This window comes from Saccopteryx leptura, chromosome 4 (assembly GCF_036850995.1).
Source record: "Saccopteryx leptura isolate mSacLep1 chromosome 4, mSacLep1_pri_phased_curated, whole genome shotgun sequence".
In the NCBI taxonomy this organism is placed as follows: Eukaryota; Metazoa; Chordata; class Mammalia; order Chiroptera; family Emballonuridae; genus Saccopteryx; species Saccopteryx leptura.
In genome coordinates this window covers 173,591,520-173,617,357 of record NC_089506.1, presented here as the reverse complement: position 1 = coordinate 173,617,357, position 25,838 = coordinate 173,591,520, and the positions used below count along the sequence as shown (strand labels likewise).

The 25,838-nt window shown below is 37.3% G+C and overlaps 1 protein-coding gene across 1 annotated transcript in view; it reads right to left on the bottom strand.

Annotated features, from left to right (window-relative positions):
- Nucleotides 1-25,838, bottom strand: part of LVRN (laeverin) — a 63,989-nt gene that overhangs the window by 22,628 nt on the left and 15,523 nt on the right. Inside the window, exons 2-13 of the mRNA XM_066382060.1 lie at nucleotides 24,484-24,626; nucleotides 22,840-22,979; nucleotides 19,137-19,263; nucleotides 14,011-14,165; nucleotides 12,471-12,584; nucleotides 7,708-7,851; nucleotides 6,706-6,771; nucleotides 6,550-6,615; nucleotides 5,968-6,140; nucleotides 3,332-3,408; nucleotides 2,829-2,968; nucleotides 710-765 (exon numbers count right to left, since the gene is read on the bottom strand). Of these exons, the coding sequence (XP_066238157.1) occupies nucleotides 710-765; nucleotides 2,829-2,968; nucleotides 3,332-3,408; nucleotides 5,968-6,140; nucleotides 6,550-6,615; nucleotides 6,706-6,771; nucleotides 7,708-7,851; nucleotides 12,471-12,584; nucleotides 14,011-14,165; nucleotides 19,137-19,263; nucleotides 22,840-22,979; nucleotides 24,484-24,626 (1,401 nt within the window). The remainder of the gene's footprint in view (nucleotides 1-709; nucleotides 766-2,828; nucleotides 2,969-3,331; nucleotides 3,409-5,967; nucleotides 6,141-6,549; nucleotides 6,616-6,705; nucleotides 6,772-7,707; nucleotides 7,852-12,470; nucleotides 12,585-14,010; nucleotides 14,166-19,136; nucleotides 19,264-22,839; nucleotides 22,980-24,483; nucleotides 24,627-25,838) is intronic.

Genomic DNA, 25,838 nt, shown 5'->3' with positions numbered 1-25,838 from the left:
AAAAAATTCTCCATAATCAGTTTAAATCTTATTGCAGCAAAATTAACCTAATTGAAAATGTATAGAACTTTGATATAATTGACTGCCAAGTTTTGACTTGAGAAAGAACATATTCTTCCTCTCAAACTGTTGTAAAAAGCATTGTTTACTATGGCTTTCTAATTGTAATAGATGTTATTGCTCTTTCCTGATAGGACCTTTTAAATTGTCTTCCCTCTTCCCCCCTTTTTCTATTGTGGAAAAATACACATAACAAAATTTACTGTTGTAACCATTTTTAAGTGTCCAGTTCAGTGGTATTAAATACATTCATTATGTTGTGCAACCACACCACCATCCATCTCCTTAACTCTTTTCATTTGTAAAACTGAAACTCTGTACCCATTAAATACCTCCCCTTCCCCCCATCCCCTGGGAGCCACCATTCTACTTTCTGTCTTTATGAATATAACTATTCTAAGTACCTCATACAGTATTTGTCTTTTTGTGACTATCTTATTTCACTTAGCATAATGCCTCAAGTTTTATCCATGTTGTTGCATATTCCGGGAAGTTTTATGTAATAAAATTCCACTATAACCACAGAACTTGATCCTAATCTTGATAAGTCAGGACCTGCATATGCTAAAGAACCAACTTCATAGTGATGAGGTTATTATTTTTATAAGGTTCTCAAGGTACACTCTCTGAGAGAAGAAAACATACTTACTTAGATAAGGAAAAGGCATCATCAATCAACTGCAGTCTGTGAATAACAGGGATAGCCTGCAAATCAGATCCCCAAATGTGCAGAAAAAGACGAGAACTTTATTTTAGTAAAAAAAAAAAATAATAATTTTCAAGGGAATAACAACACTTAAAGATCATTGCTGCTTACAAACCACTTTGACGTGAATTGTCTCATGGGCAGAGTAATGATCATCACTAAGGGTAGTCCCCATAATTTATTTATTATACATCTGTTTTTGATAAATGATCCTTCTGGACATGAATCATAAGGCTTAAATAAGGTAGAAAGTTTTGCCAAAATACTCCCTGACAACAGCATGTTAAAAAATAAAACAGAAAGCCAAGTTTAAAAGGCCTCTCCAAAACAGAAAGTATACATTAAATTGTATTACAATGTCCAAATTATTGTCAGGGGAATTTTTTGGCATAGGAGGCATTAGATAAATATTATTTAGCACTGTTTAGTAATGCTGAGGTACTCTCTAAAATAGTATCTTTTTTCTCAAAATTTTTACTACTTTGACACAATACCACCAACAGAGCCCTTTGAATCACAGACAGGCAGGGGTCAACTGCCAACCTAACTCCTTAGGCTTCTGTTAGCACTCCCTGGCTGCTGGGCCACTGACTCTGTGTTAGTGTCTAAGGATGCCCAAGCCTCCCACAGTATTCCTTCAACATCTCCCAGCATTTCCATATATTTGCTCCTAGAAAATTTATTGTCATTACATCCCTTTGAACGTGTGTGCAAGTCAAGCCTAATTTTTTCCTTGGTAGTAGTCTCATTTCTTTTCTGGCAGTAATAAAGCATTTTCTAGATTAATATTAATAATTGAAATATTTTTTATTTGCTCACCAATTATGTTGTAGGAATAATTAACCTCGGTGAGTAAATAAGTAAATCTACAGTGGTTTCAAGAAAACTTTCCTATAATGACATGACCTAGTGCTTTCCATGGCCAGGAGTGCTCTTAGAAATTAACAAGAATTTAGCTACTCTGAAAAATATTTCAAAACAAAATATCATAAATGATTTTTCTAGTTTCATTCAAAAGTGTGATAATATTTTTTTAAAATGACTGAAAATGTTCTGAATACCTGATTGCGTGAGGCTTCTGTTAATCACAACACCTGCATCACTTCACTTAAACTTTACAACAACCTGTTACAGTTGCTCTGTTATGCCCATTATTATACGGATAAGGAAACTGAGGCATGACTAGCCAAATAAGAGACCTGAGGTCACACATTTGATAAACGATGAACAAAAATATAAACACAAATCTACCTGACCCAAACTGAATGTCTGGACCAATGCTCTTTACTGTCTCTTCCAGTAGAAAGGCTGCTGCCTGTATGCCTCAGAGAACTTGCAAAGACAGAGACACCTAAGACAATTCTTTTTAGTTCAACACTCTAGTTTTACAGAGTCTCAGTGAACTTGCCCAAGGATTCACAGCTGAGCCAGCTCTATAGAATTCTAAGCCAGCATCTATCTCCACCAATGGATATTTGGATTGATTCAACCAGTTAAAACCTTACTGATTACAGCTAGGCAATCTTTTAATATTTACATATTGCATAATGACTTACAGTTATTTCACAATTTAAAGTGATATTGGATTATTATTGATATTTTGTGGATTAAATTCTCTCCTCTGAGGGAGAGTGGGAATATAATTTTTAGAAAATTAATTATTTCTAGCATATACTGCACACCTATTATGGGCTTAGAAATTTTCAGTATACATTTACCTACATCATCTCTAATCCTCATGATAAATAAGAAAAATATAATATCATTTCCATTTTAAAGTGAAGAAATGAAAGCAGGACATTTAAGTAACCTGCCTAAGATCACAAAATGAATGGTTAATAGGAAAATGTATTCTTATTTTTACCTAGAAAGATAAAATAGTGGAAAAGCGAGATTAATGTTCAAAAGCACAATACAGTCAACCAAAATCTCCTCTCTCTAAGAAAAGTAGTGAGGAGGGGTATCTCTTCCCACCAGACAGGTTTGTGAAAGTTCAACTCTTAAAGGCTACAGAGTACAACAATAACAATATTTAATAAAAAAATATAAAAAATAATCTTACCTTAGGATCTTTTTCAAGCTGTTGATTTAATTTCTTCCAACCTAATTTATCATAGTTAACTCGATAATATCCAGTCATATTCAAATTTAAAATTACCCAGTCATGATCGGAATCTGAAACTTGCATTTCAGGAAATAATTCTACAAAAAAATATGTGAAATTTTTGAAATGGTATACTTGGAAAACATTTCAATATTATGTGTATACCATAACCTCTTAATTCTCAACAAACCACATGAAACAAAAATTAAAGTAATTCTAAAAAATATATATTGATCTTACCATATAATTATATATTTTAGATTAATAGCTTTTAATTTGAAACTTTTAAAAATCTCTGCTCAACAAGAATGATATAAAATTTTAGTTTTAAACAAGATAGCTTTTCAAAAGCTAAATATTTCAACTTTCATTGTCTGCTTTTATATAATATACATTTATGAATATATGTGAAGATATTTTTATTTTTATTTGTGAAGATATTTTAAAAATTTGTTACTTACTGCTACTTTTATCTAGCCAGACTAAAGATTGTGTAGTTCCATTTTTCATCCAAAGAATAGGTACAATCCATGTGTCACTTATTGGGAAAAAAAATTTTAATTCCGTTAATTTTCACAGATAAGAATGCAAGCACTGAGCCAATATTAAATGAGATGATAAAATAACAGAACTCAAAACCTTTGGTATTTCCCTCTGGATATGGAGGACATTACTCTTATGATTATTCCAGTGGTGAGATTTAAATAATTTAACAACCGGTTCTCTACCCTAATGCCCATTTTAAGTATAAAAAAATTATATACCAAAAGGTATATTATTATTTCATGCATTTAATACTTAAATAAGGATAAAAGAAGTACACAAAACTAGATTATGTTATGAGTTTTAAAATATTAATGCAAAAGTATTAAATAGTACCTGACAAAAAATCAGTTATTTAAGATATTTCCATATTGCTTCTTCTCCTCTCTCTCTCTCTCTCTCTCTCTCTCTCTCTCTCTTTTTATTCAGTAAGAGAGGAGGCAGAGACAGACTCCCGCATGGGATCCACCTGGCTAGCCCATTAGGGCGTGATGCTCTGCCTATCTGGGGTGTTGCTCCATTGCTCAGCAACTGAGCTCTACTTAGCACCTGAAGAGGAGGCCATGGAGCCATCCTTAGTGCCTGGGGCCAACTCGCTTCAATTGAGCCATGACTACAGGAGGGGGAGAAAGAGAGAGGGGGGGAGGGTGGAGAAGCAGATGGGCGCTTCTCCTGTGTGCCCTGTCTGGAAATCAAACCCAGGATATCCACATGCTGGGCAGACACTCTACTACTGAGCCAGCTGGCTAGGGCCCCACACTGTTTTTTGATTGGAGTCCTCATTTGCAAATTTTTTCGCCTGTGGACGAAATGAATATTACGGGCACTTAAAATACACTGTTGCACAGATGAATATTTAAAAAGAGTAAGGAATGTAAATTTGTGATTTCCACATTGGGTGGCTACCCAGGTGCCCACTTTAGAGAGAATTATGATTACAAATGCCATTTCAACAATGTGTTCGCAAAACTCAACAAAAAATTAGGTATCAGTTCTGCTGAACCGGTGCAAACCAGCTGAATCCCACCACTGGATTTCTATAAGCCGGTTTTGCTTTAGCTATTTGTTTACTCTCTTGTTGTACATTATAGATCTACTTCTTCTTGTTAGTTAAGGTAGCTACTAAGACTATCTTATATCTGAAACTTTAAAGGCCTGTTTATAATAAATTATAACCACTTGGTCTTTTCCGAGGTCGTTCAAACACTGCTGACAGACCCAAATTCATCCTTGCCAAGAGAGGTAAAGGGCAATTTAAGAAGAAAAAGTTTGACAAACATTTCAAAATGATTTTCTGTGTCAAGCTTTCTCCCCATCTGAAAAACTTTCAGCATGAATCCGCCAGGTTATTCATATTTACTGAATGCCGATATTCTTCCCACATTGGTGACCATGACCTGGACGAAGCAGCTGGCCACAGGGAGGGTGTTAGTCATTGGAAGGAACACACTACTTGGAATTTGGGCAAACTTTCCAATATTGCTCAAATGCTCATAAGTCTGGGTTCTCAAACACAATAAACTGGGGGTCTGTATTTACCTGATAGCTAAGGCATATCGCTTCTCAAAAGACACAGAATAATATCACAGTGAGAAGAGACATTTTGATCTCTTGTTCCTCTCCCCTGCAGTTTTAAAGAAACAGTAGGATGACCTGAAAATTTTGGTGGTAGTATTTAAAAATTAATTACTCATGTGTAGTGATGCTAAAATGAGATGTGAGGATCAAAACTTTATAAAAACCAGCTGAAAATAATATAAGTTAAGATATAGAAGGGAAGGGAAGGAGAAATTGATGAATGCTAAGCCATTTTATAAATATTATTTCATTTCATTTTTACAACAATCTCCTGGGATACATGTTATTACATTTACTTTATAGATAAGGCAACTGAAACTTGGAGATTTTTAAATAAGATTTGCTTAAGATTTGAATTTTGGTGACATCAATATTTGAACCCAGGTATAATACTATCTAAAGGCCATAATTCTAATATTACAAATATTAGAAATAATACAAATATATATGTATATATATATATGCATGTGTGACATGCACAGAGTTACCATTCAGCACTGTTTCTAGTAAAGAGAAGATGACCTTGCAACAGGATCTCCTTTTCTCTTAATTAGCAAGAGGTCATCCATGGCTCTATGGCATTGCCTGTCACTCTGAATCCTTAGTAATTCAATATTTCTGTCTGAAGGGCAAAAGGGAATACATAACACCCAAAGTATTGGTCACCCGGTGTGTGTGTGTGTGTGTGTGTGTGTGTGTGTGTGTGTGTGAGAGAGAGAGAGAGAGAGAGAGAGAGAGAGAGACACGCAGGCACTCCCTTAAATGAAGGTCTCTGGCGTGGCTCAGGAAATCAGGGGGCTCTGCCTCATCCTAGCACCCCAGTAACATCCCCCATGGAGTCTTAAGTCACCAACCCAGAGTCACTCGGCAAAACGGTATGTAGCCACAGGGTTCTGCTTCCTTGCCATCAGCATGGTCTCCATTTGACCAGAACTCAACCCCAAGGAAGGCAAAGACAGGGAACAAATCTACCTACTTGTGGGTTAGAAGAGTCTGATTTTTAACCTTTCCAAGAAAAAATGGCTCTTGTTTCATGATGCCAGTAGATACATTTAAGGTGATAACTGGAAAACCACTCTGGTGTGTCCAACTGTCCATTATGCTTTTTATTGTCGCTGGTAAAACAATTTTACTCTGGTTATCTATGGCCTGTTGCAAAAAATTATCAGAAAAGCAGATATGTATCATCAAAATCTTTTTTTTTTCATCATCAAAATCTTTTGAGGTAGCAATCTCCTAAAACAAAACCTAAAAAACAACTACATAGCTATTCAATATAGTAATTTCCAGTGGGTGATATTGTGGGGCAAATTCAAAACTCTGTTCAACTCTTTATCTGAATGGTTCCTTGGCTCATTCATTCATTCATTCACTGAACACATATTTTTAGATCTAATATGTACAGGCTGTATTCTGGGCACTGGGAACATAGTGATAAAGACTAAAGAAATGGTCTCAATCAAAGGGAGTTTCACAAACAAGGCAAAACATGCATGGCTCCCCATCTTGTTAAACTCTATCATACAAACCAGAAATGTATCAGGAAGTAGGACAATACCATTTGAAAATGCTTCCATAGATCATCTTGCTCAGCATTTGAGTAAGAAAATGTTTCCAAATATGACTGTAAAAATAGAAAGTTAAGGTTAAAATAAATCACCTCCCAAAGCAATTTATGTTTAATACTTTCCACGTGACAATTTTGTAAACTCACCTTAAGTGCGCTGATAAATAAATTCTCATTCAGGAAACTAGAAAGCATCCGGGCCATCGACGCTCCCTATAACGTAAGATGCTGTCCATGACTTGAACAAAATTCATTATCTAACTACTAACACATTCCATTTTGATAAGCATTATTATGGGCTGTGCTCCTGATTGCATTGTGTAATTTAGTTCAATGTTTCAGTTATTTCAAAATATTTTAATAAAATAGCAGACTGTCAGTAATTAAAAGGTAAAAGGTGAACTAATGCCCTACATATAAAGAGTTCAGGGTACACAAAATGTTTTAAATTGATATATTTATATGGCAAGAATAAATTTATATCAAACAGAAAGGTTTACCTTAAAAGTAGTCAGTGTGTAAGTCTATTTATAATGTTAGATGGTATTGAGCACCTAATATGAGCTTAATATTTACTAGATAAGAATTGATTTAACTACATTTTCTTAAATCTATCTACTGAATATATTTAAGGTTATTTGTATCAAAAGTTGGATAGGGCCCTGGTTGGTTGGCTCAGTGGTAGAGCGTCGGCCTGGCATGCGGGGGACCCAGGTTCGATTCCCAGCCAGGGCACATAGGAGAAGCACTCATTTGCTTCTCCACCCCCCCCCCCCTTCCTCTCTGTCTCTCTCTTCCCCTCCCGCAGCCGAGACTCCATTGGAGCAAAGATGGCCCAAGCGCTGGGGATGGCTCCTTGGCCGCTGCCCCAGGCGCTAGAGTGGCTCTGGTCGGGCAGAGCAACGCCCCGGAGGGGCAGAGCATCGCCCCCTGGTGGGCAGAGCATCGCCCCTGGTGGGCGTGCCAGGTGGATCCCGGTCGGGCGCATGCGGGAGTCTGTCTGACTGTCTCTCCCGGTTTCTAGCTTCAGAAGAAAAAAAAAAAAAAAAAAAGTTGGATAGTAACATATTAGTCTATGATCCTTAGAATGAATTTTATGCCACTTTCTGCAAGAGTGTAGAACAAAAGGAAACATATGACTGATTTTACCTTATTGTACGTAAATAAGTCAAAGAGCTCATTTATTTCATTCATTTCTGTGAAATTCTCCACCTTCATGGATACAGCTCTAGACACCAGGGCGTGATCTTCTCTGAGAACATCATGTAAAATGTTAAAAAAAAAGATCTCATTCTAAAAGGAAAAGATTGAGCCACATTAAGTTCTGAGGTGTCACAGAAACGCAAAATTCAATGTTTCCAAAATAGTTTCAAAAACTGACATTGAAGAGGAAAAAACCCCCAATATCTGAAAAGTGCTCTGTGAGCTGCTATATGCCAAATAAGTCAGGATTCCATGAACAATAAAACTCTGGGACACTTTTCTTCCCATTCGGTGTCCTTTTTATTTCAATTTTTAAAAAAAACCAATTATAAAAGTTAATGCGATTTCCAAGAAAGCCATCTACGTTTCCCCCCAGGAAGTCCCTGGGGGGAAAGCATCTCTTGGTGGTCTTAATCCTCTAGAATTTTATAGATCATTTTATTAGTAATCCTTTAAAATCGATCAGTCTCTCTTACATGGACATTTATAAACCAAAAGCATGCCATAGTTATAAATCCACAAGGATGCTGATGTAATAATTAGTAATTGAAAGTAAATCCACAGACTGGATACAAGAGTTTAGAACTTATGCACTAAGAGAAGGCAGTCTGTTATATTTTAATGAGAATTACAGAACTCTCCAAAAGACTAAATCTCTCTAAGACATGACAAGGGCCACTTCTTTCTGAAGGAAGTATAGAAGGATGGTCAAAGGATTGCTAGCAGTGTGTGGAAGGAGGAGCCAGCGAAGGGGCAGTGGAGGAGCTGCAGGGACAGCTCACTCATGCCCTTCATAATCCACAGGAGGCCTCTCTCAGGGGGGGCCCCACGTTGACTCTCACCCCTGGATATTGTCAGATGAACTTGCAAATTTTGTGTTGCTTCCATTAGCCAATGGTCCAATCAACCCTCTGATTAGCTCATAATTTTTAGATTTATTAATATCATTGATTAAGCTGTTATTAAACTCTGAGAAAACCTGTCACATAGGGCAATGCATGTCAATAAAGACGATCTTTAATGTCAATAAAGAGCACCTGAACACGTGTCAAATTCATATTCTAATTCAGTTGATCTGGGTTGGGGCCTATATTTTTAATAAACTACCAGCTGATATTGCTAGTTTGAGAATCACACTTTGAGTAGCAAAAGTTTAAGGGAGACATTTGTATAAGTCTGATGTTATTCATTAAATATTGGTTCTATTAGTTTAATATTCAAGAGTTCTGATTGTCATACTCAGTTTCAGTGTAACAACTAGATTAAAAGCCCATGATCTCTCAAAGATCATTGAAACAAGGCTTTTTAAAAAACAAAGCTTGTGGTAATTTCCTTAAGAGCCAGAACCTGACGCTCATCTAGAAAGGGCTATATTCCCCCGGCCCCACAGCAATTGAGAAATGTAAACTCAGGAAGGAGTGATTAAGAACCAATGAAGAAAATAAATAAATGGTACAAAAAGAAGCTAATCTTACCATCTGAGCTTCAAAAGCACCACTAATATGTTTTCATCAAGTTTTCCCAGATATAACAACATCTTAGTCATTTAGTTGCATTAAGAGATACTGATTGATGTTAGTATATTCTATTCAATTAAGAACATATGGTGTAAATTTTAAAAATGGGCAGAAAATCTGAATAGACACTTCTCCAAAGAGGACATAAAGATGGCCAATAGACATAGAAAAAGATGCTCAATGTCACTAATTATCAGAGAAATGAAAATTAAAACCACAGTGAGATATCGCTTCACACCTGTCAGAATGGCTATCATCAATAAATTAACAAACAAGTGTTGGTGAAGATGTGGTAAAAAAGGAAACCCTTATGCACTGTTAATGAGAATACAGACTGGTGCAGCCACTGTGGAAAACAGTATAAAGGCTTCTCAATAAATTAAAAATAGAACTGTCTTATGACCCAGTGATTCCAATTCTGGGTATATATCCAAAAAAAGCCAAGACACTAATTTGAAAGAAGATATGCACCCCTGTGTTCACTGCAGCATTATTTACAGTAGCCAAGATCTGGAAGCAGCCCAAGTGCCTATCAGTAGATGAATGGATAAAAAAGTAGTGGTACATATATACAATAGAATATTACTCAGCCATAAAAAAGAATGAAATCTTACCATTTGCAACAGCATGGATAAACCTAGAGGGTATTACACTAAATGAAATAAGTCAGTCAAAGAAAGACAAATACCAGGTGGTTTCACTTATATGTTATTGAACTTATATGTGAAATAGCAAAATAGACAAATGAACAAAATCGAAAGTCTTATAGATAGAGAGAATAGACTGATGGTTGCCAAAGGGAAGGGAGGTTGGGCAACTGGGTGAAAAAGGTGAAGGGATCAAGAAGTACAAATTGGTAGCTACAAAGCAGTCACAAGGATGTAAAGTACAGCATAGGGAATATAGTCAATGCTATTATAATAACTATGCATAGTGCCAGGCAGGTACTGGAAATATTGGGTAAGAACACTTTGCAAAGTGTACAATTATCTAACCACTATGCTATACACCTGAAACAAATGTAATATTGAATGTAAACTGCAGATAAAAAAGAAAAGAAAAAGGAAGTAGAGGGTGAATCTAATTGTTTTATGGGAATAGAACTTTTTTCCTTATCCTTTAAGCACAGATGAATAGAGTGCATAGAAAGAACTTCTGAAGAAAACCAAGATTGACCAGATGTATAAAAGTTTATATATGAACAGAGTCATATATTACACAGACACACACACACATGCTAGCTCCTTGAGAACAAGAACACTCCCAGGTGCTTCCTCTGCGTGGTACAGTGGGCATGGGCTTTACAGTCAGAGAAACCCGGAATTGAATCTCATCCTTGGTATTTAATGACTCTGAAACATTGAACAATTTACTTAGTGCTTCTGTGCTTGTTTCCTCAATTATAAAATTAAAAAAAGAAAAACAACTAGACTCAGATGATTTTTTTAGAAGATTATGTAAAATGATGTGTACATAGAATTCACACTACCTAGCACTTAAATCCTAAGTGCTCAGTTGATGGTAAATACCGTATTATTATTGTTACTGTCACTATTATACTCATCATCGGACTAAATCTAGACAACTGGTTATAACCACAGTTCTGTCCGAATGAGGAAAATGACCTTGGCAAGTCACTTGACCGATACAATGATGTCCGATCCAGGGGAGGAAGAACAGGGGCGCCACAGAGCAGCTGGACTGTGGGATGGTGGGCATTTTATAGTACGTCTGCCAAGAGTAGGCTGGGTGGTGTGGAACTAGGGCATTCAGAGGCTGCCACCTCGGTGCTTCCCAGAAACTATGATTTCACAAACAGATGACAAAAAGATTTTTAAGTTTCTATGGGGCCAAGATAGATTTGTCCACTTTTATTCTGCCAACTCTTTAATCAACAGAAACCAAATATTATTTACCTACCATCATTATCCTTTCATTAAAGAAGAGAAATTTTACTACCAATTTAGAACATAATCTTACAATCTCCTTCAAAGTGAGTAACTTTAGCCTGTAAGGGAGATCTGACCAGTGGAGATCAACATTTCAAACCAGTAGGGAAAGGACAAAAGAGGCCAAGAAACCACCTGGGAAATAGTGGGAGGGGGGAGGAGAGTTGAGGGGGGAAGATGAGGGGAGAGATGAAGGGGAGGTGAGGGGGGAGGAGAGGGGGAGGTGAGGGGGGAGCTGAGGGGGGAGGTGAGGGGGAGATGAGGGGGGAGGTGAGGGAGGAGCTGAGGGGGGAGGTGAGGGGGAGGTGAGGGGGGAGGAGAGGGGGAGGGGAGGGGGGAGGGGAGGGGGAGGGGAGGGGGAGGGGAGGGGGAGGGGAGGGGGAGGGGAGGGAGCAGCTGGCAAAGAGCAGCAGGAAGTGTGACCCTGAGCATCAAAGATGACGGGAGGCAGGAACAGAAGGGAAGAAAGGACCTCTGGCTTCATATAAAAAAGTGAGGTCTGTGTCAAAAGATGATATTAAATATAAACATTTAAACAACTAAATCAAATAAAATCAATTTGGCTTTATCATGACATTCTGAAAGTACTAACTACTCTAAAAAAGTTATCAGAAATATACCTCATAGTTGAAATCATCAGACTTGCATAACCATAAGTTTATTTTTTCATATTACCACTTACTCAAAACAGCAAAATAATATCAGATATAATATGTAAATATCATCTACTAATATGATATATAATATCAGCTATATTATATGTAATATTATATATAATATTTATAACATAAAATATTACTTATTTTTAAAGTCATAGGCCACTGATTACAACTACTTTAAAATTTAGGCTATGCTCAATAGGAATAACTGAAAACCTGAAATTTAACAATAGGAAAAGATTATATACATATACATTATAAGGTAATATAATAAAATACTAGGCAACCCTTAAAAACTTTCTTTTAAAAAATAATTAATAATTTGTGTTAATGCTTTTAATAATACATGAAATAGAAAAAGCATTATACATCTCTGTGTAATTCTCACTTTTATAAATATTTATAATAAGTAAAGGCTGGAAAAAGAAAATACATTAAAAAGATAACACTGATCATCTCTGGTATTGCAGATAATGTACTATTCCTTGTATTTTTCTGTATTTTACACATTTTCTACAATGACTATGCATTACTTTTATAAGTAGGAGAAAAAAATTATAAATATATTTAATAGACATACTTACTCTCGGGAGTTTAGGATTGAAGTAGCTAATTACTCCAAACTCAAAATAAGATGCAAAACCTTCATTGAGCCAAATGTTGTTCCACCAACTCATGGTAACCAAGTTTCCAAACCACTTTTGAAGATGAAAGAAAAAAGAGCTTTCTTAAATTTAACTTAGGTAACATTTATTGTCATTTCATGTTTCATAAATATAGGGTCAAAAGCCAATTAAACTTTATTTGCTATCAATAAAACAGGACTAAAAAAAGCATATTGTTTTAACATGAAGAGATATCAGTGTTGTATTTCTCTGAAATAATTATTTCACATCCAATGATTGAAAGCATTTTTGTTTTAAAACTGTGATGTTCAAAAATAATGAAAGCTAGAGAAGCATTTCTTAAACTGTCCACTTTGCACATAAGTTAATTAAAGCACAAGTTCTGAATGCTCACTAATAGCTAATTATAGCATCTTATACTCTAAATAGTCTACATTAGGATTTTGCTGTAAGCAGTTATGCTTTAAAAATATGATTTGATCTGTGCCATGTACAAATCACTCAAGTAATCACGTTCTACAAAATGGTCCAGCTATAATTATTTTTTATTCAAGCTTAACAGAAAGAAAGTGTCAAACAGATGATGAATAGAATCAGGAAAGAAAAACACAATAATTTCCAAAACCAACAAATCCACACCTTGGTATTTAACCAAATTCTTATAACAGCTGTGATGTACTAATAGTTAGCAGGCTGTATTCCAAAACAATGCATCACTTAGGATATAATAAAAAATGACACTTTGGGTGGCTGATCAAAACTTGTGACAGTATGAGTTAACTGTGTAACAGGGTGTTTGCTATTCAATTCCAGTAAATCACTCTTTCTCAAAATTTCTTATGGATTCATATAACAAGATAATTTCATAGTTTAGATGATCTCTTGAGAGACTTGTATTAATGGAGTCAAGGTCAAAAGGCACATGTAAGAATTCCCATAAAATCAAATAACTAAATTTCCCAAATCACAACATGAAAGTCATATAATTCTGATGAAATGAGTCTTTGCTTACGTCACCTTTGGGGATGCAGCTGAAGGATTAACGACCATTCGTCTTACTGACACTAACATATTGCCTATATCCCTTTAACTTCTCTCCAAAAAAATATAGTTTGTAACAATCTACTGATGAAATGTGGATATCTTTCAGTGACCTTTTACAATGTACCTTATTTTGAGATGGCATGAAGATATATAATCATAACTGTGCTTGGCTTATTTTTCCTGAAGAGAACTTTGTGGAGCAAAGTTAATCTTTGGATGAAAATACCTGACTCTCCAATGGACTGTAAGGTCTCATCACTATGACCCATCACCAGTTGTTCAAGTCCACCCAGGATCCGATCACACAGAGCCTTCCTTGTTTTTCTCATTGTCCCATTTTTCAAATAAATTTTTAAATTTTGGTATACTGCAGGTTTTTTTAATTGTTTTTTGTTTTTGGTAGAGCAGCTGGAGAACATCGTGTGAAATAAGAAAAAAACATTTTACCACATGCCTGATGTCCGATCTCGTGGGAGACAATTTGGGAAATCAACGTCTTTTTTTCTGTTAGTTGATCATCTGGTTGTAGCAACAATAATGACTCATCAAATATCAATAGTCCCCAATTTTCCATTGCACGGTTGTCAAAAGTAGGCAAGGCAATTATATCTAAGTGGATTTAAATGAAGGGGAAAAAAACAATCATCTCTTCCCCCACAAAAAATTGAGATTTCCAGTTATAAATATCTCAAAGTTAAATCATACAATTACTCAAAGAAAATACAAGTGAGTATGAATAATCTGAAAGAAGACTTTAAAGACAAATACTAAAGGCAGAAGCCAGGAAATAAATTGTTTTGACTATATAAAAATCAAAAACCTTTGACAAAGGACTTGTATCTAAAATATACAAAGATCTCTTAAAAGTCAACAATAAGCAAATGAACAGCTTTATAAATTTGGCTAAAGATCAAAACAGACACTCCACTCAAGAAGATATACAAATAAAAAATAAGCATATGAAAAGATGTTCAACATAACATGTCATTAGGAAATTGCCAATTAAAATAATAATGAAACAAGAATAACAATGAGATACAATTACACACCTATTAGGATGGCAAAAATCCAAAACACAACACTAAATGCTAGAGAAGATTTGAAACAACAGGAATTCTCATTCATTGCTGGTGGATATGCAAAAGGGCACAACTACTCTGCAAAAAAGTTTGGTGGTTTCTGATAAAGCTTAACAGGCTGACCAGACAGTCTAGCAACTGAACTCCTAGGTTCTACCCAAATGAGTTGAAAATTTATGTCCATGCAAAAACTTGCACGCAAATGAGTATTGCCTCTTTATTTGTAATTGCCAAAACTGAGAAGGAATCAAGACGTCCTTCAATTTGTGAACGGATAAACAAACTGTGGGACATCCATACAATAGTATATTATTCAGTGATAAAAAGAAATGATCTATCATGGTATGAAAGGGCATAGAGAAACCTTAAAGGTATATTACTAGGTGAATGAAGCTAGTCTAAAGAAGCTACACATGGTATAATTCCAACTATACATCATTACAGAAAAGGCAAAGCTATAGAGACAGTAATAGGATCAGTGGTTTTCAGGAACTTTGGGGAGGGGGCAGAATGAATAGGTGGAACACAATGGATATTTATGGTAGTGAAACTATTCTGTATAATACTATAATAGTGTATATAAGTATTATACATTTGTCAAAACTCATAGAACTGTACAACACAGAGTGAACCCTACTGTAAACTATGGACTCTAGTTAATAAGAAAGTATCAATATTAGTTCATCAATTATAATAAATGTATCCCACTAATGCAAGCTGTTAATAGAAGGAACTGGGGGCAGAGTGGGTGGGAGGAAAAAGAGGTATAGGAGAACGCTCTAAAAAATAAAATCTATTTAAAATTAAATATTTTAGTTTACTAAAAGACACCATAAACAAATTTGAAAGGCAAACCATAAAGTGAGAAAAGTATTTGCTGCATATATCACAACTAGACAATATTTTTCAGTAAAGAACTCTGACAAATCAAAAACATATGAACAATTCACTAAAGAATTCAAACCAAAATCTTATTTAAAACGTTCTACTTCTCCCTTCCTCTTTCTCTAAAATCAATACAATAAACATTTTTTATAAATAATTTTTAAAAAACATTCTACTTCTTTAGTTATCAAAAACAAAAATTAAAACAATGATATAACTTAATCTTTCAAATGTATGAGAAGCTGAATAATTAGCAGTGGTTAACATTAATATTAATAATTAGCTATAAGAGAACTGACACCTGGCCAACTAGTGAAGGTGTGAACTGGTGCTGTCCGTCCAGAGCAATCTGATAAAATACTTCATCACCTTTAGAAATATTCCCACCATTTGACTAAATTATTCAACTTTTGGAATATATACTAAGACAAACGGCACAGGTATTCATAAACATTTCTTTACAAGGGTGTTCTTTAGTGTTTTGAAAGTAGCCTATTAAAAGTGGTAGAAGCAGTCCAAATGCTCAACCATGGAGGAGTAAAGAAAGTATTTTATCGCCTCTTCAATAAATGGTGCTGCGAAAACTGGAAAGCCACATGTAAAAGAATGAAACTGGATTACAGTTTGTCCCCCTGTACTAAAATTAACTCAAAATGGATCAAAGATCTAAACATAAGACTTGAAACAATTAAGTACATAGAAGAAGACATAGGTGCTCAACTCATGGACCTGGGTTTTAAAGAGCATTTTATGAATTTGACTCCAAAGGCAAGAGAAGTGAAGGCAAAAATTAATGAATGGGACTACATCAGACTAAGAAGTTTTTGCTCAGCAAGAGAAACTGATAACAAAATAAACAGATAGCCAACTAAATGGGAAATGATATTTTCAAACAACAGCTCAGATAAGGGCCTAATATCCAAAATATACAAAGAACTCATAAAACTCAACAACAAATAAACAAACAATCCAATAAAAAAATGGGAAGAGGACATGAACAGACAGTTCTCCCCAGAAGAAATACAAATGGCCAACAGATATATGAAAAGATGCTCATCTTCTTTAGTTATTAGAGAAATGCAAATCAAAACTGCAATAAGATACCACCTCACACCTGTTAGATTAGCTAGTATTAACAAGACAGGTAATAGCAAATGTTGGAGAGGCTGTGGAGAAAAAGGAACCCTCATACACTGTTGGTGGGAATGTAAAGTAGTACAACCATTATGGAAGAAAGTATGGTGGTTCCTCAAAAAACTGAAAATAGAACTACCTTATGACCCAGCAATCCCTCTACTGGGTATATACCCCCAAAACTCAGAAACAATGATACGTAAAGACACATGCAGCCCCATGTTCATTGCAGCATTGTTCACAGTGGCCAGGACATGGAAACAACCAAAAAGCCCGTCAATAGATGACTGGATAAAGAAGATGTGGCACATATACACTATGGAATACTACTCAGCCATAAGAAATGATGACATCGGATCATTTACAGCAAAATGGTGGGATCTTGATAACATTATACGAAGTGAAATAAGTAAATCAGAAAAAACCAGGAACTGCATTATTCCATACGTAGGTGGGACATAAAAGTGAGACTAAGAGACATTGATAAGAGTGTGGTGGTTACGAAGGGAGGGGGAGAGGGAGAGGGAAAGGGGGAGGGGCACAAAGAAAACTAGATAGAAGGTGACAGAGGACAATCTGACTTTGGGTGATGGATATGCAACATAATTGAACGACAAGATAACCTGGACATGTTATCTTTGAATATATGTATCCTGATTTATTGAAGTCACCCCATTAAAAAAATAAAATTATTAAAAAAAAGAAAGTATTTTATCAAATTGATATGTAGGTATTCTATGTATTAAAAACGACAATAAAAAAGAGTATTTTGTTATCTAGATCATGTTGCTATATATATTTAAAAAACCCAAAACATTCAAAGAATAATGTCAACTCTATATTGCCATCTTTATCAAAAACAAAGCAGTGCCTGACCAGGCAGTGGTGCAGTGGATAGAGCGTTGGACTGGGACGCGGCAGACCCAGGTTTGAAACCACGAGGTTGCCGGCTTGAGCAAAGGGTCATTTGCTCTGCTGGAGCCCCCTGGTCAAAGCACATATGAGAAAGCAATCAGTGAACAACTAAGGAGTTGCAACAAGAACCACAATGAAGAATTGATGCTTCCCATCTCTCTCCCTTCCTGTCTGTCCCTAGCTGTTCCTCTCTCTGATTCTCTCTCTGTCTCTGTCAAAAAAACAAAAACAAAACAAAAAAACAAGCAAATACAGAGAAAGACAGAGACCCAGACTAAGACAGGCACTGGGCTACACTGCACGAGTCAACCGTGGGTAGCTCTGTGTGGGAGCATTAGAGTAGATTTTTCTTCTCTTTTTTGTGTTTTCCCCTATTTTTCCAAATGTTCTACAGTGTGATCATTTATTACTTTTATAACTAGAAGAACAATAAAAGTTTTTAAATTTATTTTGCTAATAGAAGAAATATCATTCTTATAATCCATGCTACACCTGCCTAGTGTCTGTTCTGTGCTATGTTCAACAATTTAAGTTGACTTTACACCTGGTTGAAGTTGACAGTATGTAGTAAAGTGTGCACCTGGGTCATTACGTAGCCTCCACAGAGAATGCTCTATTACCTTGGGACAAATTTAGTTGACCTAGCCTAGGTTTCCCATTCTTCTAACCTTCCTTTTCCTCCCCCCACTCCTATCCCACCCACCAATCCATGTCAGAGAAACAAAACACATTTACTGAAACCCTCACCTGAAAGAGAGAAAAAAAACATTGAACAACTTTCTCAGTTGAGTGGCTCATATAATTTTAAGGACATACGGTATAGATCTACAAGAGATAAAATGTTTACATATTTCCTCAAGGATCATATTATATTCACACATGATTCCAATTTTATATAAGTAAAATTCACAGATGGGACCCTGAAATTCTAATCCAATGACTCGCATCTAAAGAATATTTTTTAAAGGCTATGGCTGGGTTGTTCAGTGGTAGAGCATCATTCCGTCACGCCAAGGTCGTGTATTCTATCCAGGGTCAGAGCACATACGAGAAGCAATCAATGAGTGCACAACTAAATAGAAAGATGGGTTGATGCGCATCTCTCTCTCTCTATCTCTCTCTCTATCTCTGTCTTCCCTGGCCCACCCTCTTCAAATCAATGGGAAAAATTTTTTTAAAGAATATATTTTTTTAAAACCAACAAAACCTTACTAAAGGGAACTGGAGTAACTCATGCAGACCTGCTGAAAGAACACTGAATTGCACACTTGCATTATGAGAGAAAAGGACAGCATGCAAGACAGAAGGCAGCTCTGGAGGATGTGAGGCTGCTAGTGAGTTCCAGGAGGGACTAAAAGCCTGAGAGCTCTCCGAATGCCCGCTGGGCACATGGCCCCACACAGAAAGAGTAGACAGGCCTCTGTGTGCTCGGGCGGGATGGAACCAACTCCCAAACAGCAGCTAAATGGTGACAATGGGTCCTTGAAGGCTCGTCTGGATACACTTAACCTCAACTTAGAGCCCCCATAATCGGAAATCAACTGCACCAAAAGGGATGATGACTCACCTGTTTTTGGAAGTGGGTAACTAATATTAAATAAATCTTCCAGAAAAGAGAAGATGGGGCCTGTGATGTTCAAAGCAAAGTCTGCATTTCCATTTGCAATGTCATCTTTCCGGGCCCAGATGCGTATCTAAATCAAAACAAGTACACTGTGATTAGGAAGCAGTTGTGATATTGGAAAATGACAACCTGCTTGCTCCAATACCCTGATACTATAGAGCAGGGGTAGTCAACCTTTTTATACCTACTGCTCACTTTTGTATCTCTGTTAGTAGTTAAATTTTCTAATTGCCCACCGGTTCCAAATTAATGGTGATTTATAAAGTAGGGAAGTAACTTTACTTTATAAAATTTATAAAGCAGAGTTACAGCAAGTTAAAGCATATAATAATAATTACTTACCAAGTACTTTATGTCGGATTTTTGCTAAGTTTGGCAGAATAAATCTTTATAAAACAACTTACTATAATTAAATCTATCTTTTTATTTATACTTTGGTTGCTCCGCTACTGCCCACCATGAAAGCTGGAATGCCCACTAGTGGGCGGTAGGGACCAGGTTGATGGCCACTGATCTAGAGCCAGTCACATTTTTTCCAAAGAAACTATATAACAAAATATTTAAATGTATCTGCGCACTGAGAAAAGCCCAGACGGCTCCTTACTAAGTTGTAAACAGTGGCTCCCCCAGAAATTGTTTTAATCTTTTGCAATAACATGGGTAACTACTGTAATCCAAAAACAACCTGTTTCTTCTCCCACAGAAAATGAAGAATCTATGTTAGAGTAAATGGGTACCTTGGACCCTCACTTCTCTGTTCTGGACATATTTCCAATGTTCAAAGGCAGAATTGTGCAGTTAGTGAGGGTTATACCATACGGTACATGTTAAATCTGAATCATACCAATTTTAAATGGTCTGTTAACAAAAACATTAATAGTCCCATCTTATTCTCAAAATGTGGAATACGGTTAATTTCCCTAATTTTAAAAAGTTCATCAAAAGTCTTGATTTTGCAGTTGTTGATGCAAGTAAATTATGTTCTTTTTACCACTTTAGTAGGTAAAAAGAAGTCTCTGCCATGTTCTGTTAGTTTAGGGTAACCGTGTTGTTGTTTGGGCAATTGGAAGCTATTTGCATGACTTTGGTGACCACTGTAATTTGCTGCCATTTTAAACCTTTATTATTATCTTAATACAAAATTATTTTATACCCCCCCCCGAAGAATGCCATCCAACCACCTTTTAATGGAATTGCCAGTATTAACGCTAAAGAACATGTATGAAACTCAATAACCCTGGAACAGAAGTTAGAAGGAGATGAGGAAATTAAAATAATTGCCACAATGTGAGTACATTTGAGAAAGAGCTCTCTGCAAAACATTAGAGAAAATAAAAAAACAGCACAACAATATTTACTGACTATTACACTCTAAGGACACATTCACTTTACTTTGTTTTAATTACTGCTAGAAAAATTTGTTTTGAATTATGAGAATTTTGAACTATGCGAGAACTTGGGGAATGCTCCTCTTTCCCAAACATGTTTTGGAAGCCTCCTGCGTGGGTCCTCTCATTCCTGCCAACCTTCCCCTTGCTGCAAATGTCTCACTGTCCTGGGAAAGAGGGGCCCCGGACTCAGCCCTGCTCTAAGTGAATTTACCCTCCCCAACTCTAGTTCTAATTGCTGAGGTGCAGGAAGACTGCTAAACCAAAGCCCACACTACTGGGTAGGAAGGAAGAATAGTTTCCTCTCCCCGCATGCAAGATAATAAATGCATTTTAATTCATTTGATTATTTGGAAAATAATGACGATAGCAATTAAAGCCTGAATGTTCATTTTCAGTTTGTAAAGCTCCTCCCATAAACTACCATTCTATATGACAAAAGGCAGGCAAATAGTGGAGATTTCAAGCTGGGTGGAAGGGGTGAAGGGCTCCTGGCCGGGCAGCAAGGAGCATTTGGAGATGCAGCCATAAAGTTCCTTTAAAATCACACCAGTCCACCAGTGTGCTCTTGTGGTCCTCCTGAGACACAGGGACCTCAGCGTCTGAAAGAGAGGAATACCCTTACACATGCCCACGTGTGCTAAATTCTACTCAGAATGTGCTATTCCCTTCCTGGTTCTGTGTTTCCTAGGTTTACCCTCATGCCATACATTAATTACAATTTCAATTTCACTAAGTTTTCTCCTACTTGATGAGCAATTTTTCTATAGTCTGCATGCCATTCCAAGAACGTGTTCTAGTTCTCCCATAGAGTAGATGGTAGACTTCTTCATTTTGTGGAGCTGAGCCTTAGCCAAATGCAACATTCCACTGATAAACTCATCCCAAATTTCAATTTTCTGGCTAAAAACGTTACTTTCTTAGGCATGTTCCATTTCCTCTTTGCTTCCAAGACAGCTGGCTTTCTTTTCAGGATGATCTTTTGCTAAGAAACAGATTTAATCCTGGTATAAGAACTGTTCACTGTGCAGTAGCAGGGAGAGCAGCAAGCCGCCTGAGATGTGGATGCTGACAGACCAGAGCACGCCGGGTTCCTCCTGAGCTCCGGCCCCATTCCCTCTTGCCAGGCACAAAGCACATGCTTTCAACCCATGCCTTGGTAAATTTATCAACGTATATGTCACGAACGTTTGACTTGGCCAATGTTACATGTGTGAATATCAAGGATTTACCAGTGATGATTCAAGGGGAGAAATCAGGCTGGAGCCAACCGCTGAAGAGGATAACAAGCCGTTGTTTGCCTCTAGCACAGTATTTTTAATTCATCATCAGGTTAGGAGTGCAGGAGTGACCTGGAGTGATTCTCCCCCCCCCCCCCCCCCCCCATTACAGACGTGGCTCATCCACAGCTTCCTTGTCTCCACAAGTAGGAGACAAAGGAGGAACCTGGAAGATCTTGGGCTCATGAGAGGGCCTCAGCCAGCTTGGAGGTCTGGTCTTCCTCAGCCCTGTGGGGTCAATCTGACCAAAAAGAACTCAGACAACAGCCGAGGGGCCTTGCTTACCTCCACATTCCAGCACAGGGAGTGAACCAGTTTACAAAGTACTGGCACACCAATCTGGATAGTTTCCTAAAGGCTTATTATGTAATGAGGATATAATTGGGTGAAAACTAGGTATTTCAGGACAGAGCAGCTACTTTATACAGCTCCGGGGAAGTGTTGCATGTCCCAGCGCTGAGGAAGTCCGCAGCCCCGCCTCTCAATTGGGAAAGTGTTTAGCGCGCATGCACCATTTCAGGTGCAGTGGATGTTCCGGCTCGTGTCTGCTTTGGTTGTTCGGGGCTCGTGCCACATTGGTTCCTAGACATTTTGGGTATCACTTAGCATAAAGGCCGCATTAACATCATAGGCGAGGTAGACAACAGATAAACCTGAGCTAGGACATCAACTTTCCCTTATTCTCACTTGTCCTCTGAAAGACAGCAACAACTTGGGAAGAGGGGGCTCAGAATCTGCCCTGCGTGGACTTCACGTGTGGCCTTCCATGGAAACCCTCTACAGTGCTGCAGCAGGAACTGCTGTGCCTCATTCTTCAAAGCCACACTAAGGGCTGTAAAAGGGCTTGGAAAAAGTTGGAGTGAGAACGAGGAAGTGGGGCTGGGATATGCAGTCACAAGGCATGGATGCAGGAAGAATGGATGAACAATCTGCAGCCACTGCAAACGTACCCCTACCTGGAGAACGTTCCTCACTCACCTCCTTGCCCCTTTCAGTTCTGCTGACGTGGTCATAGTCACATACAGCAAATGCAGCTAAATAAGTCGGCATGTGGGGTGTGGTGTAAAAGGTGGTAACAGTCCATTTGTTTCCATTCGCATCTTCTTCTTCAGACTGACCTGGAAAAAATTATTTTAGTCCAAATCACTATAAACCTAAGCAATGATGTTTACCTTTAAATTAACTTATCAAGTTGACTATCACCTGGATACTTCTTCCCAACTACTCCTTACAGTTGAGCAGTTTGGATTTCTCTGCCCCTAAGCTGTCAAAAGCACACTAGAAAGATCTAAGGACAGCACCTTCGTCCTGAATTTTAGGTTGAGTAACACAGTCTTGACTGAGGGCCACATCCATGGGCATTGTATGTTAGGCCCACAGTCTGCCTCCTTTTTGCATCCACTTCTACCATTTCCTAGTCCGGCCCATTTCTCACAAGACTTAACCTAGAGTGTCCCAGGACCATGGTAGGTCAATAAGGTACCATTCTGCCAGTCTCAAGTTTCAGCAAGGTCTGCAGTGGAGGGAAACCGGGCCCTTGAAACCTGAAATCACAAATTGAAATGCCAGCGAGGGCCAGGTACTTGGTGGGAAACAGACCGTGTGCACTGACTGGGATGATGGAGACCAGGCCCAGTCTGCAGCGAGCAGCCTCTCAGCTGTAACTATCACTGTCATGTAAGAACTGCGGGCCAGGTGTGGTTAGATCTTTTAAGTTTTCGAGGAAGTAAGAATTTTAATTTTTATTAGAAATCTCTGAATTTCTAAAAGTTAAATACAAATTTAATCCAAAGAAAAGAGTCATGTGAGTCAAATAAAACACCTCTTTCTACCAGATGCAGATGAAGTTCACTAGGTTATTATCACTTATGATCAATACTGGATGCCTAAACCAGTGGGCAGTCAGGCTGCTAATGCATAAGAACAGTATAATGTCCCCAGCTTCTACTACAAAAAGGAACAGGATTCAAGACAGGGAAACAACTCAGTGTCTTTTGATAGGTGATTGGATAAAGAAGTTGTCGTACATGTATATATGATGGGCTACTGCTCAACCACAAGAAGTGATGAAATATTGCCATCTGAGACAACATGGATAGATCTTGAGCATATCATGCTAAGTGGAATAAGTCAGACAGAAAAGGGTAAGAACTGTGTGATTTTATTCATACATGGGGTATAAAACAGAAAGCAACAAATAAAAATCAAAACAAACAAGAACTCATAGACAGAGACAACACTATGATGATTAGCAGAGGGGAAGAGGGCGAGGGGGGTGAAGAGGGGAAAGGGGGTCAAATACACGCTGACAGAAGGAGACTAGACTTTGGGCCGTGAGCACACAATGTAGTAAAAAGATGATGTATTATAGAATTATACACCTGAAGCTTATATAATATTATTAACCAATGTTACCCAATAAATTTAATTAAAAAAAAAAAGAAATAAGATTTATCATCTCCAAGATGTGGGTACTGTCGCATACCCCAAGTGACCGCTCTCCCTAATTATAATATACTATCAACACATTGCCAAGAAAAGCTATTGATTTAAAAGCTATTACAGAGTTAAATAGATATATACATATATAATTTATATCTATATGAGATGACAGATACTTACCCAGCTTCGGCATGTTGGAAAGAGCCACATAGCTTGGATGGTGAACAATTGTAATATTGAAAGTTGCCTTCAGAGCTGGTTCATCAAAACAAGGGAAAACATTCCTGGCAAATGTTGGTTCCATCTGAGATGCTAACAGGGCCCTAAAATACATTTTTAGGGAAAAAATATCTATTTATTTTTATCTCAAACCAGTGGAAGAGAAAAAAATACTGACGGATTATGGCTTATAATTACATGTAGGAAGGAGCTAGACTGTTTCCCCTCATCTTCCTTGCTGCCTTCCCCATAACACACACACACACACACACTCCAATCCTCACAAGACCTAAAATACAAAAGAACTATTTAATTTTCAACCACAAAATAATATTTACCTCATTACATCATATGCCTTTAAAACCTTTTACAAACAAAATAGGAATAAATACAACCAATATGCAATGCCAGAATTTTGAAAACCAAGTAATTTTAAAAATAGGATTACTACGTTAGGAATGGTGTATTGCTTTTATCTTCCATTGAAATTAAATCAGTTGAAAATGTCTACATTTTTATCTTTTGCTCACATGTTTCCTCTTCTTGGTTGAAAACTTATAGCATGTTTTATTTTGCACATGCTTGGGGGTAAGTGCCAACGGAATAAAACAACTTGCATTTGACTTTTTGAATGATCCCATATATGGATGGGTAAATTGATCAAGTCCATGCTGCTCTTTTCCCCAATCTCCATGGAAAAATAACAGAAGGTGACATTGTCCCACTGTGCACTGGTGACTTTAGAGAAAAGCTTAGAGACAAGAGTACCCTGAGCGAACAAGGAGATTGTCAGGCTCGCCCTCTGTAAAAACTGCCAGAGTCTGACAGGAGATGAGTTCTACCAAACCATTTTTTCCTCAAACTAAACCTGTAGTCTCATGACCCCATTTTCCTAGAATCTCTGGCAGGGGAACCTGTTTTTAGATGACAATCATAAAGACGAAATTCCTTTTTCCTCTTCAGGTTCTGAGATTTTAATGTCTCAGAAGCATTTACTGTTGCTTCAGGCCCAGTTCTTAGACAAATAAAAGGTGAGTTCAACAAAGATATGTTGAGAGAGCACATCCCATCTAGCACCTATCTCTGCAACTCCTCCTCTGCCATGATAAGGCCCCGGCTCACACAGAAATTCACACAGCATTAGGAAGGACACACGGAACAGCTGGCATGTTCAAAAGCTTCTCACAGTCAGCTAATTTGATGTGTCACCTCACTGTGACAAAAAGACAATTTTCAATAAGCCTATTTTGCCCTATTTGCTTTTTCCTCACTTTATTGAGCTCTTGCTAGCATGGACTGGAATTAGGCCTCTGAGC